Source organism: Stigmatopora nigra, chromosome 13 (genome assembly GCF_051989575.1).
Source record: "Stigmatopora nigra isolate UIUO_SnigA chromosome 13, RoL_Snig_1.1, whole genome shotgun sequence".
In the NCBI taxonomy this organism is placed as follows: Eukaryota; Metazoa; Chordata; class Actinopteri; order Syngnathiformes; family Syngnathidae; genus Stigmatopora; species Stigmatopora nigra.
Window position 1 is genome coordinate 8,287,592 of NC_135520.1, and position 16,321 is coordinate 8,303,912.

General features: G+C 38.6%; 2 protein-coding genes across 6 annotated transcripts in view; both read right to left on the bottom strand.

Moving 5' to 3' along the window:
* The window catches only part of aqr (aquarius intron-binding spliceosomal factor), a 35,277-nt gene extending 26,777 nt beyond the window's left edge, over window positions 1-8,500 (bottom strand). For all 4 annotated transcript variants that reach the window (XM_077731769.1, XM_077731766.1, XM_077731765.1 and 1 more), the window contains exons 1-14: window positions 8,369-8,500; window positions 7,441-7,547; window positions 7,187-7,243; window positions 7,060-7,100; window positions 6,953-6,988; window positions 6,760-6,880; window positions 6,545-6,685; window positions 6,094-6,162; window positions 5,314-5,414; window positions 5,136-5,212; window positions 4,648-4,712; window positions 2,132-2,248; window positions 1,920-2,033; window positions 1,708-1,811 (exon numbers count right to left, since the gene is read on the bottom strand). In XM_077731769.1, the coding sequence (XP_077587895.1) occupies window positions 1,708-1,811; window positions 1,920-2,033; window positions 2,132-2,248; window positions 4,648-4,712; window positions 5,136-5,212; window positions 5,314-5,414; window positions 6,094-6,162; window positions 6,545-6,685; window positions 6,760-6,880; window positions 6,953-6,988; window positions 7,060-7,100; window positions 7,187-7,243; window positions 7,441-7,533 (1,136 nt within the window). In that variant the 5' untranslated portion in view covers window positions 7,534-7,547; window positions 8,369-8,500. The remainder of the gene's footprint in view (window positions 1-1,707; window positions 1,812-1,919; window positions 2,034-2,131; window positions 2,249-4,647; window positions 4,713-5,135; window positions 5,213-5,313; window positions 5,415-6,093; window positions 6,163-6,544; window positions 6,686-6,759; window positions 6,881-6,952; window positions 6,989-7,059; window positions 7,101-7,186; window positions 7,244-7,440; window positions 7,548-8,368) is intronic.
* A 2,037-nt stretch (window positions 8,501-10,537) lies between these two features.
* The window catches only part of dph6 (diphthamine biosynthesis 6), a 43,298-nt gene continuing 37,514 nt past the window's right edge, over window positions 10,538-16,321 (bottom strand). The window contains exons 14-16 of one of the 2 annotated variants that reach the window (XM_077731924.1): window positions 14,113-14,500; window positions 12,125-12,256; window positions 10,538-11,185 (exon numbers count right to left, since the gene is read on the bottom strand). In XM_077731924.1, the coding sequence (XP_077588050.1) occupies window positions 12,138-12,256; window positions 14,113-14,500 (507 nt within the window). In that variant the 3' untranslated portion in view covers window positions 10,538-11,185; window positions 12,125-12,137. Of the gene's footprint in view, window positions 11,216-12,124; window positions 12,257-14,112; window positions 14,501-16,321 lie in introns of both variants that reach the window. The other variant, XM_077731923.1, reaches the window with a different exon arrangement.

Below are 16,321 nucleotides of genomic sequence, written 5' to 3' on the forward strand. Positions count from 1 at the left end.
GACCCTATTGATGTGTGGTAATCCAGTGACTTTAGAAAAGTAATGCTGTTATCTCATTTCTAAACTCTTCTGGGCAATACTTGATTCTTTTTGACTGAATTTTCTAGAGAATTAAGTTCCCTTGAGGTGTAATATGTACAGCATGAAACTGAAAAACATCTTGTACCAGTCAGGTAATGGAGGATAAGAAGGGTCTCCTATATTTTCAAGGCCTCCCCATTCTTGTGGTTTCTTGATCTTCTCAAGAAGTTTTTCCTCAACTTTTTTGGGGTTTAAATCAGATGTCACCATTTTTGTCAACTGTTGGCCTTAAATCTCTTATGAGGAAGCATTGTTGCGACTAAAGCAAGTATAAATAAATGTAACATGGCCGGGGGGTTCAAGTTGAAATAACTATCATAAATGTTAATGAACCAAAATATCAAATGAGTAAAGCTTTAAAGTGAGGGTGAAACTAAAGGCTTACCCCCCCAAAAAATATATACAGTACATATCTTTTACAGCATTTCCCAAAGTACTGTCTTTGATCATGTATTAAATTCATTTGCTGGCCTAAAATGACACTCAGTGGTGCTTTATGCAAGTGTCAGAAGCTTCTATTTATAGGCAAAGCTGAGCAATAATACTCCGTTTGTGTGTTTTGGGGAATTAGTGGATAAATTCGGAGCGACGGGTGACTGGAAGCTTAGTGAGAGGTTTGCGCGGCAGGAATAAAGTGGCATTAGCATGAGTTGCTCTGATGGGGGAAGGAAAAAATGCCTCGTTAAATCTGATAGTGGCTTATTCCAGAGGATGGCGGCGGTGGGGGAGTCACGCAGGATGGCAGTTGCGGATCAAGGAACAATGGCGTTCTGGCACCCGCCAAAAACTGGAGGATTGAGATGGGATGGGACGGGGTGGGACGGGATGGGGGGTGGCTTTGCTTTGGGAAAATACGTGAAATGATTCAGCAAAAGTATTTAACCCGATTCAGCAATGCTCAGCTAATAACGCTCTAAAGTCAGACAGTGTGAGGTCCAAGCATTTCTAATCTTTGACAGGAGGATGATATATGGTGAAGAGGAATTTTATGTTGTGTCGAGCAAAAGGTAGTTGGGTGTTTATATGTAATAGCTGCTGACCACTGTAACACTGGCAATTCTTTTTAAAGAATTGGAGGTTATGATTTGAATTTGCAGAAAATAAATAGGGAAAATGACCAAGACAACCAATAATAGTATACATGATAATAGATTCTTATAATTCAATATTGTTTTAAGCAAGCTAACCATATACAGCAGTTAAATAGATACCAACTACGTACATTTAACGACTCAAAAATCAAGTCCGAACAGACTAAACTATGCGCAACCCTCATAAATATGACTATAATGTTTTTTTCACCTGAAGGAGGACTGTAAGCTGCACAATGGATGTGTTTATTAAGGCCAGTGTGCTCTTTGGCAAGCTAACCCAATGTGACAAACACAGCTGTTCAAAGAGTTTATTCTCAAGCCGCTGCAAATCGATTAAATTAATGAGGCGTGCCCCTCGCTCGCTCGCTGCTTGTCGGTGGGCAGCGCTGGCTGCCATTTAGCGGCGGCACTCAGGCGGCAACACTGGTGCCGTTCATCACTGACTTAACACGAGGCCGCAGGAACGCCAATGTTTATGTCTCGTACGAGGTTAACGCAGCATTTTATGAAAACATGCATTTAACTCGTTTACCTGAGAGAGCCAAAATGTTTGGTCAGGGATTCTCGAGTGTCCACCGCGGCTACGTTGGACAAGGCAAAGTCGTGCAGCTCCGGGAAATGAGCAAAGGCTGCTCTCTGCAAAAGAGAAATGGGACATTCATGTTGAAGTAAATGTGGCTTGTAAAAACACTGAAATTTAAAAAACACTGGAAAAAAAAACTGAAATGTATTTGTGTTGGTTACCTGCAATGATGTGATTCTGTCATAATGTAATGTTGTCATTTCTTTTTCTGTCAAAGCCATTCCTGTCTGGTCGTTAATCTCGAAGCCCGTGTAGAATTTGAGCATGTCGAGCAACTATGCAGAAGAGAATAAGAGAATGAGTCACCTGCTTTGGATTAACGGCACTCAAGACATTCAAGGTGTGCGTGGATTGTGTCGCAAGGGTCTTGTACCTGACAGAATAGGTGGCCCTCCTTCTCCCGTTGGGTGAGGCTGGAAAGGTTGCAGCTCACCATAAGGTGGGAATCGTCTAGTACCGTGTTGAACCAACGTCTGGTGGGAAGCAGGGCCTATAAAAAAAATAGATTCAGGTGATAGTAATACTTTTAAAGCTTACCGGTAATTGAAAAATCATAGGATTTCATTTGAAACAGCTACAAATTGAACAAGATCAAAAAGCTAGTATCATTTAGCAACACGTCTATCATGAGTTAACCTAGAGAAAAAAAATACAGACAGCCATGCCTGAAAAGAAAAAGCCGTTTTGCTCTCAGGAGTCGGATTTGTGATTCATTCGAGTTATTTTCCCGGGGACTTTCACAACCTGATTCATCCTCAACATTTGTGAAATGTCTTTCTGCGAGGACAGTTACACTATGAAAATTGAGACACATTTCCAAGTAGACATATCCAAGTCTTGAGTACCTGTATCTGAAGATATAGAAACTCTGGATTCATGTTTCCAGATTTTTTTTCTAGCAGTATGTCAAAAGCAATCTATTACTTTAGACTTTCCATCATAACCAAAAGCCGCTTAGTGGCATATATGGATACTGATGCTACTTTACAAAAAATGTGAGCTCTATGACAAAAAACTGTGTCAAACCCACCTAAAATTTTGGATAAATAAACACCATGGTTAATCCTCTTATAAATAATAATGAATAATATGAAAGTAACTGTGTCCGCCTGAATCAGCCCCAATAACAATGGTCTTCATATCCTGATGGTAATTGGTCTTAACAAAGCCTGTGGTATGATTAAAAAAAACAACAATGGAACAGTAATCAGAATCGGGAGTGTGAATGCGCCTGGTTCCTCACTGTTCTCTTATTTTCTTGATGGAATACTGGCATCAACACAGTGTTAGAACAGAAGGGTTGACTTGATTTAGTTGCTGGGGGGAATAACGCAGAGAATAGGGGGGGTTGAAAGCTGTCAAAATGAGATAGCGGGGCTGGTTCGGTTGGAATAAATCAGCTCAACTTGTTGACAAATTGACAGTTTGAGCAAAAAGTCACTCGTGGCTACCAGACCAACGCAGACCACAAAGAATATGGTACTTAACATTTCAAATAAACTGACAAGATTTTTGTCTAAGGCTGTATGTGCAGCTAGTACCTCTTTTCTTTCACCCAGCAATTTTTAATCAAGATACGCCAGGGGGGAAAAAAAAGCAAGAAAAGGGCTCTTTTTCTTATCAACACTGGTTTCCTTTCTACACCGGAGACGAGTATGGATTTCAGCCATCGTGAGGCTTTGTAAAAGGAGACGGCTTGAAGGACAGGGAGCCCGTCTCGCTGGAGACAGCGGGCAGGTGGGCTGGCTGGCCAACGGACGATGCCAGGAACAGCAAGGCCGGCCTGTCAGCAGGATGGAATCTATAGAGCGCTCCCAGTTGTAATGCGAGATGTGCACACACAGCAACACCTTATGGAACATTGTGTCTCTATCCTTGATTACGACGAGTTTTCTATCTTTGAGTAGTTCGCTCTTTAAACCATTTTAAAAGCTGGCTGTTTATCATCGGCATCAGTTTTTAAATGCTTAAAAACTACAAGCGACTATACCAATATAATCAAGTGCTATAGATATTTGAATTTATTGACTCGGCAGTGTCTTAACAATTGTGCAAGAGTAAGGAATTCCCAGTTAAATTCCTCATCGTAGAAGCATTTGACAAGCCACAAATGCCCTGGCAAGACCTAAGCCATCGAAAATCTAAATGTCTCAGATGAAAGAAACTGTCAAACTAAAAAACTACATGCATTCACAACCTTGATATCAAAATACAGTGGAACACTCCACAGACAATGATTAGTACTTATGTGGCAGCGTTGGGCTTTTTTAAACAGGTACTATCTGTATGCAAACAGGTATACATTGCGTATATCCAGCAAAGTACAAATAATTACTAATACAGTACGGAGAAGCTGAGAAAGGCATTGATTTTACAGTGTATAAGCCTGGGATATACTGCCCTCAAGGGGATGAGGCGAAAACACAGAATGAGCAGCACAATAAGCATTAAAGGAGAAAATGCTACAAAATCAGGATTATTTTAGAATTATATTGAATGATCTGCTTAGTGTATATTTGTATATGCTGTTATATAGAGTAATCATTTCCTCATACAAAACACTATATAAAAATATTGTAGTGTTGTATTTTTGGAGGAGTAAGCAATATATGATTGGTATTTCAAAAGGTAAAGCTGATTTTGGGACATTAGTGTTCTGGGCTAACAGAAGAGAACAAATTATACTCTAATCTAAGGTTATTTTGTTAATATATCAATCTTTAAAAATACATTTATAGTTTGTCATTCATACATTGAACCTGATCTTGTGTATGATGACAATAAATGATTTTGATTTGATTGTTGACTGAAACTCAACCAAAATCATCTTAACAAACAATGAAACCCAGTTTAGGTCAACCCCCCAAAAAACTAAGGGTTTTATCTTACCTCCAGGTCAATCATGAGTTCAACAAATCTCTCGCAGTAGTGTACCTTGTCCATTGTGATGATCCCTATATAGGAAGGAAAGAAAGGGAGGGGGTTACGTTAGTTCAAGAAGAAAGGCGCACATTCAAAGTGAGTGAGAAGAATGTTGACGCCAAAGCATGCAAATGTGTGGGCAACACCAGCATGTGCAGCAGGTGCTAGAAGCAATGTGGACTCTGCTAGCTTTGCGACTGTAATCTATTGTGTCAGGTATGAATTCCACCTAAACACACAAGTGTTCTGTTTTTAGCGTTCCAGGTGGTTGGTGTAGGGGGGGGTGGTGTGTTTCAGTGTCGGACCAAATTATGAGCTGATTCTGGGATGGCAGAAGGAGTTCATGCTCCTTCTGCACATCCCCAATTTTTTTTTAAGACAAGATAACAGTTGCATTGATATAGGGACTGTGTTATGCAAGCTACGGCCAAAAGAGATGAGAAAAAAATTCTTACCTGATGTTGGAATTGATTCGAGGACCCCGTGGAATTTTTGAATGAGAGATGAAAGGAAAGTTCGCTCCTTTTTAGCCCTGAAATGAATTAAAAAAAAAAAGAGGAATATAAAAAATAAAGTCACTCAGAGAAAGAGTTTTGTTTGTTTACCAGAAAAATACAAAAACTGATTACGGACTGTTCAGCTGCGCCAGGATCCATCTTGTCAAATTTCTTTTGGATGAGATTCCAGAACTTCTGCAGTTTAGGAACTTTTTTCAGCTCATTCTGAAGTCTGGACTAGAACAATGCACAAGAACAGAAAAGTTAGAGGCCTTAATTCTATTTTTCGCTTTCAAAAACCAAATACACTGGAAATGACTGAAAACCATTCTGGACAAATATGAGTCCATTTCAAATTGTCAGTCTGAGTGAATTAAAGAATGAATGGTTTGCCCCCTGCGATTAGATGATGATCAGTAAACCAAATGCACTGCCACAAATGCAATGGGTATGAAATGGATGGAATAAAAATCCAATAAAACTCTGGAATTTAAACAATCACTATGCATGATGAGATTTTGGATAACCGAGCCTTTACTCAAATATTGATTTGAGTTGAGATTTTGGGTTAGGCCGCATCGAAAAATGTATTCATAGGGGACCTAAGAAATGAAATGAATACCTAATAATAAAGAATCCATAAACAATACCACAATGAAGATGGTATGCATTGCTGGAATTAACATTCGCCAATTACATGGCATATAAAATATAACTCAAATTAACATTCATATCTATGGGAAAATTAAATTAAATTCACCTAACAAATGTGTTTGGAATGTGAGAAAACTAGATTACCCATAAAAACCTACACAAATGTGAAAAGCCAGAAAAGGTAGACATTCTAACCACTACAACAATGTGCCAACTGATTGCAATGCAAATCAGTTATTTCACACTGTGTCATTGCGCTTACTGGTAAAAGGCACATCCACATAGGCAGAGAGATGAGCTGCTGCACCTGCTCTCGGATCAAATCTACCTCCTATAGAAAGAAACAAAGAGAGCCTTAATATTATACATAAAACATCAGCGGCACCCCCTCCATTTGACTGCAATAAGAGCATCCCAGCGCTAGAAAACACAGGAGGTTTTATAGGGGCACATTAATAGTGAGTATGCAACTATAGCACATTTTCAAACGAGACCTCTGCAGTGCTTTAATGCACCACTGAGCAATGACCAAAATGACTTGGCCCAGAGCTATACTGCCCCCTTGTGGGAAAAATAACTCACGTTACAAGGAAATATTAACTCAATAAATGTATCGATCACCTTGTGGGAATAATAACTAACGTTACAAGGAAATATTAACTCAATAAATGTTATTCACTAAATAGTCTAAACTAAAAAGTCATGGTACATACAAGACTATTGAAGCAGTGGTCGAGAAATTCCAGCAGCACCGTTTGCTCTTTCAATGTGAGACCACCTTCATCGCCCGCCAACAGGGCTTCCATGACACACTTGAAGAAGAAAGAAAAATGGCCAGGCTCCTTTTTGAACACCTGTTAGAAAAGAGATTCATGTTAACATTCCACAAAGTTGGTGAAGGTTGCATGGATGTTGAATAATATGTTACCTCCCAAGCTGGCACATTTTCCCTGAACTTTTCATTGACAATGCAGCTAATGGACATCAGGAAAGCGTTGCTAGATACATCTGGGTCGTAATTCAACCAAAGGTAGTTCTCCAGGTACTGACTGTAAGACATGGTATTCCATATTAAGACATTGTAAACATATGTTTTAATTCAAGGAGTTAAAAAAGGGTACCTGAACTCCAGCAACATGATTTTTCTAATGGCAAATCTAAAAAGGAGATGAAAAAAATGAATTCAGAAATGTGCCATTTAACATTAAAGAAAGAAATAAGTATTTACTTGGACATGAGAATCTCCTTTTCGTAAATGTCCTCCATCACCTACAAGGAAAGAAGGGAATTAAAAACATATTTGGATTTATTTAAAGCTCCCATCAATCTGAGAGAAATGTATACATATTACTTACCTTAGGGTCAAAAGGTAACTTGTTTTTCGTATGAGGGGCCCAATATTTGTTTGCCAGCTAAAATACAATTGAAAAAAAATGGTAAGGCATTAAAAATATGCTCCATGTACAATTTGTTTTTAATTTTGAAAATCCTGTCCAAAAAAAGGCAATAAATTGATTTTTTAGCATAATTTCAGTCCTTTCACTAGTGACTTAGGTGACAAGACTACAATGGTTACTACAAATAGCAACAGGTGAGCAATTCATTTTACCTGTGTGACATATTCTGCATTAATCTGTGACACAGATGGCGCTGCAACCTTTTTAGATGGGCTTTCCTTTTCCATCTTGGATGTCCCAAGCATCTTTCCGTTGACAACTGTCAGTAAATATAAAAAAATTGACATGACCTGTGTAAGTTTCTTGCAAGATCATCATTTGAGAACAGGTGTCATGAAAAAAAGTTGAATGTTAAGTAGTTAAAATTAACTGTTATTAATTTTGATAGATGAACCAGTCTTTAAAAAAAGCAACAAAAACATAGATACCTTCCTACTATTGGATCAGGTTAAATGTTTTCAGAAATTAACTCATTGGCTGCCTTTAACAGCAATTTGACTGGACCAGACTTGCTGAGTCCACATGGATTGGACGTCTGTCGCTGTCAATGGTCCTGAAACATGATTCAGCACCAATCGTCCCATTTAAATGATGTTGATTCCCATTGATGACTGGGACGTTTTAATCAGGGCTTGGAGTCTAACACCATCTACCACTATGCCACACTAGCACTTACAACGCACACAGTAAGAAAACACATCAACGATTTTCCAGCCACTGGAACATTATTAATGTTTAAAAAAATGTATTGCAAGCAATCGCATCCGAGTTCAATTGTTGTATATCGGCGCTAATGCCAGCAATCAGTTAAACTGTGGCAAAGGGGAGATCGGATGATTTCAAAATGAAAATCAGGAAGAAAACGCGTTTTTAATCATAAAAAATAAAAACATAAACAATTGTTTTCACGGATCAGAAATTTGGAAGAATGCAGTTCCAAAACAGGACCACGGGCACATCCGATAAGTCCGCCAAATCGAATGTGTACAAATCCTCATTTCTTAAATTACCGATCTCGTTGATGTATGTTGCATATCGTTATATTAAACTGTACGATGACATTGAAACGGCGAAACAGACCTTTATTGCTCCCTCAGCATGGATGCGGAGTAAAGTTATACGGGTTTAGGGAACGCGTGTTGACAACAAAACGAATTGAATGCGACAGGCTTCCGGGTTACGGTCCGCTCAAAAACGCGTTCCGGAGGACCCGATGGCAAGCGACCACACGCTTTCCTACCATTATATCGTGTTCTGAAACATAGTACAAGTAATTTCATTACTGTGCAGTAAAGTATGAATGAAAACAAATAAAGCCCATATCGTTTTGCAACGGAGTGTTTGCAATAGCTGTAATAATGGGTTGAAATCTGTACTATTGACCATGGATGAAGTAGTAGGATGAGAAAGCCAAAATCCATGAATTTTAAGTTTATTTAGTTTATTCGGTACATAAATGGTTTAAAACGTAATCTTTTTGATCATAAAACAACAATATAGATGTATAATAGGAGCTCAAAACAGATGGTTTGGATGATTGTTAAATAAATTAAGTTTACTGTACAATAATGATGATAATAAAAACAATACTACTAATAATAATAATAACCCTTAACATACACAGTACACACTATATATTTATGATAAAACCTTGTCCTTCAAGCATATACAACTGATTCTCACTATTTAACTGGGATCATTTGTTAACTTTGTCAAGATGAGGCCAATTCTTTGGTCAAAAATATATAGAATAATACAAACTAGTTATTATTATCAGAATAATGGGCAACAAGTGATAAAGTGAATAACATCTGCTAAATCCAGCCAAATCTGTATGATTTTAAGGTGGGTACTGCAAGATGATAAGTTTCAGCATCTGACTTAAAAGAAAATGACAGCAAAAGCAAAGGGATTTCTTTATGTATTACTTTATTACATTTTCTGGGCAGTAGAGGGAGGCACACACCATTCAATAAGCATCCATCTAAGGGCCCCCTAGCCCAGCATCCAGCAATCGTTTGAAGCAAGGCTTTGACTTGTAAAAGACAAGGCTTTCAAAATACGTCGACACCACCAGAAAAAAAGCAACCATTATGTAAAAAAGGACTACAACATGAAAACAAACAAAAACAAATGATGCCAAGAGGTGTCTGCAACACTGAGGTCATTTCCAAAAAATCTCAACATGAGTTTTCCCCACATCCCCACACATATAACCCCACATCAGCAGCCTAGTAGGCCTGGAGGTAGAAGCACACAGTTAAGTCCATGTGCAAGGCCAAAATGACAAGGGCCGCAAGCACACAAAGGACAACAACGTTGGTTACAGAAAGAGAAAAAAAAAAGCCACATTTATATGTGGAGCGGTCGCAGCTTGGCAGAAAACGGACACACGAACGCAAATGTCACCCTGTCTTTAGTCATTTTGTGAGGCGGGACACAAAGACCGTCTGTCACGGAACATCACGTCGGTCCAGCCGCGATGGGCATGATTACGTCCTTGTGGCTTTATCGGCTTCTATATGGAAATAGACCTAAGACGCATACACGCAGACCACAAATGGTATATATTGTGTGTGTAGTATATACGTGCGTGCATATGTACGTATGTATGTATATTTATTTATAGAGTTCTGGAAAAATAGTCAATTGAAAGCATTGTTTTTGGGTGTTTCTGCATGTACACCCAAAAAAGAATGCATTTTAATTGATTAGTTGTCTTTTCCAAGGAAAATCTTCTAGAAAAGTAGTCGCCATCTTTCCCATTTTAAATCTAATATCCAAGTTGCCCTTGTTGTGAAGGAAAACCAAATTTCGCACCAACCCAGGTCAAATTCTATCCTTCAACCCGTTTCCAGGGTGCTGCAGCCCATCCAAGGTAACATTGTTGAAGGCAGACTGCACCCTGGGCTTGTTGTCAGTCAGTCTCAGAGCACATATGGAGACGGACAACCTCCAGTCTCGTTGTCACTGACTGGAACTGAAGCCATTCTGCACCAAACTCAAGATGGATGTCTTGCTTCACTTTTAGTTAATTCTGTTCAAACTCTTAATGACAATTTAGCAATGAGGTAATTCTTCAGATATTTTCTCATTGTGTTCATGGCAAAACCTTAGGATCGTTTACTAAGTGACGAATGATAATTATTTGACATTAGAATGTTGTCCATCAATTTGACTAAATAATGGTTTTAGAATGAATGCACAGAAATACATCTTATTGCCATCATTATAATGATAATAAAAGCATTCAATTCAATTTACTTTTATTGTATGTCATTGTTTCATTTCCATAGTAAATCCCATAGACAAATTGCTCATCCTTACAAAGCGTCAACATTGATTTCACTTGCGTACATAATAAAAGCCTGAGTTGCTAATCGTATCATTATGGAAATCCATTTCTCAACAACAGTCCACCTTAAATAATAAACAGGTATACGCTTGATAGACCATTAGCTTCCTCACTTATAAATAATTGCTTGTTTGTGTTGTTCAACCTGCAATAAAGAAAAATCTTCAGGCTCCATTGGCTACCTCCATTGTTCAATTTTTGATAGCAACAATCAAAACAACTGTGTGGCGGGTCGACGGTCGATAAGTATGTCCGAACCCGCCGCCATTTCAGGCACATTGAGGAGCGAATCGGTGGAGTGAAGATGAATTCCAACTAGGGTTCATCAATACAGTTCATGATCTTTGAGAAAAGAAATGTTCCAGGAGCGTTAATAGTGTTATTTTCTTGAAACGCACACACAAGTCACACACACACAAGCAGGCTTAATTCCTTGCCTGCAGCGATGTGAGCTGAAGTCCCTCTCCTATTAACCAGGCTGCCTTCAAATCAATGGAAAACATAAAGAGGCTTAATCTCTTCTGGTGCCTGCTGCTGATTGCCTATTACACAATAATAACACACCTTCAGTCCTGTGTAACACGAGGAAGAAACAGTCTTTTTAACGGACACACACACTAGTATAACACACAGCAAACCTATTGTTTTGTGTTATACATTGTTATGCATTGGTGTTGCATACAGTGATCTTTCACAAAATCTTTTAATTTTAAAGAAGTAGCAACAATGTTTCAGTACTATACATCTAGACCATTAAAAAATGTATTTTTTTTACATATCTGGGGAAAAAATAGATTTATTTTTGATCATTTATAGAAAAATGGTGTCACCTTCAAGTCATCCATAGCAGCATTTAGTAGCTTCACAGTATTGTTTTTTAGTTGTTCACAAAAACAAACTCAAACAAGTGGCAAACTTGAAATGAAAGTTCCTGAAGTCCAAGTTTATTCGTTATTTATTCATAGTTTAGAAAAGGTCATTTTTAAAAACGGGAAAAATATGCAAATTGACTTGCATTTTCTCACTGTTCAAGAAAAGTGTTAGAAATTTTAGATGGTAAAGAGTGGTGTCCTTTGATACGCTTACACTACGTACATACACTACGTACTGTGTGGACAGTGACGTAAAAAGATGCCGTCATGCAACCCAAGAGCAGCTACCACTGTAATTACAGGATTTTTGTAATTTGCTTTCTACATAATTATGGCTCAGATTTGTTGTACCAGTACTGCAATTATGACTTTACTACTGCGTGGTGTATAATAGTGAGCGTTCCAACTGACAAATTTGGTTCTCCAAATTCCTACGTATAACAATCTTAAAATGCACTCAGTTACACATTAAAAATGATTTATGAACCTATTTACAAGGGCATATTGGAATAGATCCATTCACTTCCCAAACACTCAAGCATCTCCTTGGAAACTTGTTGTTGTTTGAATAGTCCAAGTCAAGTATTTGGCACATAGGGACCAGCTGACCTTGGTCCAGGTCCTATGAGCTAAGCCAGCACGACAGGTGGAGGATGCCGGAGTCAGGCAAGTCCAGCACTGGAACCAAAGCCAGCGATGGACTGGAGTCCTGGAGGAGTTTTTTCAAAGCATCTTCGATTCCTGGTGGAGAACAGAGGGAGACATTAGAGCATTGCTCCCACTGGGGCTGCACTTAACCCCTTTGACCGGGAGCTATTCACAAATTATTGATATTCCTAAACCCTTTACATTCACTGCAATGCAGACATATGTTAAAACGGATTGGATTCCATACACAGACAAGCAAAACGTGAGGGAACACGGAGTTGGGGTGCTGTCTTTATTGAACACAGTTGTTATCCTCTTTTTGTTATCATTTAAACTTTTAAAACAATATGCACAATGTCGGTGTCAAAATGTATCTGATGGGGCGAGAGAGGATACATTTAAGCCCCTCGAAAAATGTGGGTATGTCTTGGTATGTAATGGTAGCACGCATACAAATATTTATAAAGCCAATAAGGGAAACAGGGGTCTTGGTGGTCTTTGTTTTAGCTGTAGATGAGTAAAAGCAGTGTATTTGGAGCTGACGTCTCTTAAATGTGGGCTGTATAAACTGATCCTTAATTTTATGGCATACTGTTGGCTTATGGTTTTAAATGATTCTGGGAAAAACCCACTGTTAAAACAGTTTTTGGAAAGGTAGCACATTTTTAAGGGGTTTGTCTAAAGGGGGATATGTAGCCCACCATAAATTACATGGCCCTCTTTTTAAATGTTCTAATTCAACCATTGTAAACCGAACACTGTCAATGTCAAGGGGTAGGTGACCTGAGAAGATCCCATGAGCATGTCATGATAAATGAAGGCTGCAGTGGAACTAGAGGATCACTGTGATTAATAGCTGGTACCTTCGGGGCTCTTTGGGCTTTTAAAGGAGTGGCCGAGGCCCAGAGCCGTGCCACTTTTTAGTTGTGCAACGCTGCCTCCCAAATGGATCAAATTAGTCAAATGAACTGGCGATTATAGCAAGTGTTGGCCAATGAACATTGTTCATTTTAGCAGCGGATGAGTTCAGATGCTGAGGGGCATGGAAATGGTTTTTATCTGTTCTAATTCAATTAGATGCTTCTTAAATAGAATATAACATATTTTTACTTAAAAAAGTACAAATTATTTCCAATAATTGAGTAAAAAGTGATAATATATAGTTTTTATCCAGCAACTTATCTACTAATCCATGACTCACTGTATGGTACACTTTCTCACACATAAATACTGATATTATAAAATCGGGAGTAATAAAAAATATGTACCGTATCAGTAAATGTGAATTCATATCTACTACCTAGGAGTCTAATTCAGGAAAATACCTGGTATTTACAGTTAATCAGCCACCAAATGCACAGATAAATTCTCTGGCCTTCTCTGATAAAAGTTGAAGTCACTCTCCAAGAGAGGAAGGGGGGATTTGAATCGTGAGTAACAAGTTGAGACAAGATGTTTAAAGGTTTCATTCGAAGCATATGTCACGTCTATCAGCTGTGAATCCTCACGCAAATAATGAAAAAAAGGGGAGCGGAGCGTGGGTTGTGGGGGCTCACATTTTGCGTCGTCGACGCCAGAGGTGTTACTTTTTCCCCCTTTTGACTTTTTGGATTCATCTCCCCAATGAGAGCAGGCTGTGACCCATAAATATGCCCCAGGGTGGACTTTGAGGGAACGGGGGAAGCGCGGGGGCTTTGCTTCATGTGCGTGCGAGCCAAATCCAACTCTTCCATGATGAGTCAGGATATGGTTGGAGGGCTAGCGACATAATCAAAGTGTTGACTTTGCTCCAGTTAACTAGTAACACAGTGGTGATGTGCATCATATATAAATCACCTCAGGAATCATCATCTAAAAAGTGTTTGATTCGGCTGTAAATTCCAAGAGGGTTAATAAATATCTATCATCTTATTGGCAGACTATATTTGTAAATTTGTAAGTGTACAAACCTTCAGTCACTTGCTTCGCCAGCTTTTCGTGGCACTTATAGAAGACTCGGGCACACAGTGGCACCAGCTCAGCCTCTGTCCTCTTCAGGGCTTTTTGAAACGCTGTGCAGATTGCATCTGTGACCTTACTCACATCCTCGCTGGCCGCAGGGTCGGTTACGGTCAAGCGAAGGGACAACGAAGCGGCACTTCGGTCCGCGGATGTTAGAGCATAGCAATCTATGCGGCCGTTCTGCAATTTTGTGGTCACGTGACAGGTAGTCCTTTGGCAAGGGTCATCCTGAATGGCTGTGACGTGAAGTTCTACGGCAGCGCCTTTGGGTAATGCAGGTACAACCGCCACCACTAATGATGGAAGGGGTTTGCTGTCAGACACAATAAGCAGCTCCTGTAATATAGACAAAATATCCAATGATGACTATTTTTCTTTGAGTAAGATGATAGAATCTTTCATGCAGTAGATTCATTGTTTAAATATTCAGAGAAATTAATGTGCTGTGAGGCTTGAAAAGAGAGTAAAATGTTGGAAAAAGACTGCCAATATATGAAAACAATTGGTCCCATACATTGACGAATTGAAAGTAGAGTATGAAGGGTTGTCAGTCCCAAGTGCATGGACTCTGGAAGGGGCTGGCGACCAGTTAAGAATGTATTTAAGCTTTCAATGTTGTCAGCCGTAATAGGCTCCAAGGCCCTCCAAACCTGAATACTTGCTGGCACACTCTAGTAAATATGTCGTCTTTTAACTCAATATTGAAATTTCGCTTTGGATTTTTCTTCCAATTTAAGGCATACAGGAAAATGTACAACTATATTAGGAAAAAATCTCAATCAGTCCACTTGAAAACAAAATATCATTCAACTATCACTACAATAATTCTAAAAGAAACAGAATCAACCGACACAGCAAAGTCTAATCCAGAATTCCTTGTGCATTACCATTAGACACACTTTGGTACCAATGCAATTTCACAACCAATTCCTTCATTAAAATATCCTCGTTAGCAAATATGGTACCCCAAGTGAAAACAAGACCACACACAGATATCAAAATGGACCACACACAAACGACCAAGAAGACCCTCTACTCTTCACAAGACAGCTGTGACAGACCATCCATTACTCACAGATTGTGATTTGACCCTGTGTAATGATAGTGTGCAAACAACTGCCAACAGATCCATAATGCTTTCAGCTGCCATAAACAAAATGCAAACATGACAGGTCCTACTCCTGTCAACTTTTCACCTCTCCACGAGGATCATTCGGCGGCCTCACTTTTTATCGCTTTCCAACACCAACAGAGCGGCGGCCATTAGCCCCAACAAAAAGTCTTGAGCGCGGCCATCTAATAATACTTGGCGCTGGCATCATCTGCTAATGGGACAGAAATGAGTGTTTTATATAAGCGCCATTTCAGCCAAAGTCGATAGGGTGAAAACACTTAACCCCCTTTTCAATTTGCTGGATCAATTTTCAGCCACTTATATGGCACTCTGTAAGTGCAGAATAATAACAGGTTATTCTCAGTTTTTTTTCTTCTTTTTGCAAAACACACACACACACACATCCAAAAGAAGTAATGGACGTGCAGCAAATAATGGCAGAACTTTATTTCACCTTCAGATAAAAGTTCTGAAACTCTTAAACCCCTTTCAGACAGTTCGGTAATGTTCTGGTATTTACTCGCAAAATATGTGTTGTAAATGTATCATTAAAAATTGATGACTGCCAATATTTGTAGTCAAAATGGATTGCATGTTGCAAAACCTTGAAAGGCAGCCAATGACATCAATAAAGCAAAATTAGGGATGTTTAGAGACTAGAAAATGCACATTTAACTGTGGGAAGTAAGGACTATGTTGGAGAAAATTGTTGAAATTTCAATGTTAATATCAAATGTATATATCAATGATTGTTCAAGATATAAAAGTTTTGAAATTAGAACTTTAAAATCAAAACAAGCTGTTTAAAAAGTCTAAATTTTTTCACAAAAATGATACAAATCACAACATTTATATATCGATGAACTTAAACTTCTAAAATGCAAAGATTTTCTTTTAGAATTATTTACCTGCTTGTAAATTAGTTTATATCTCAAAATGTCATTATTTTTCTCTTCCACCACATGGTATTCGCTTGACAATTCCTAACTTGAATCACAAAGTGTAATCTAATTTAACTTCCCAACATTCAATAAATTCCAATA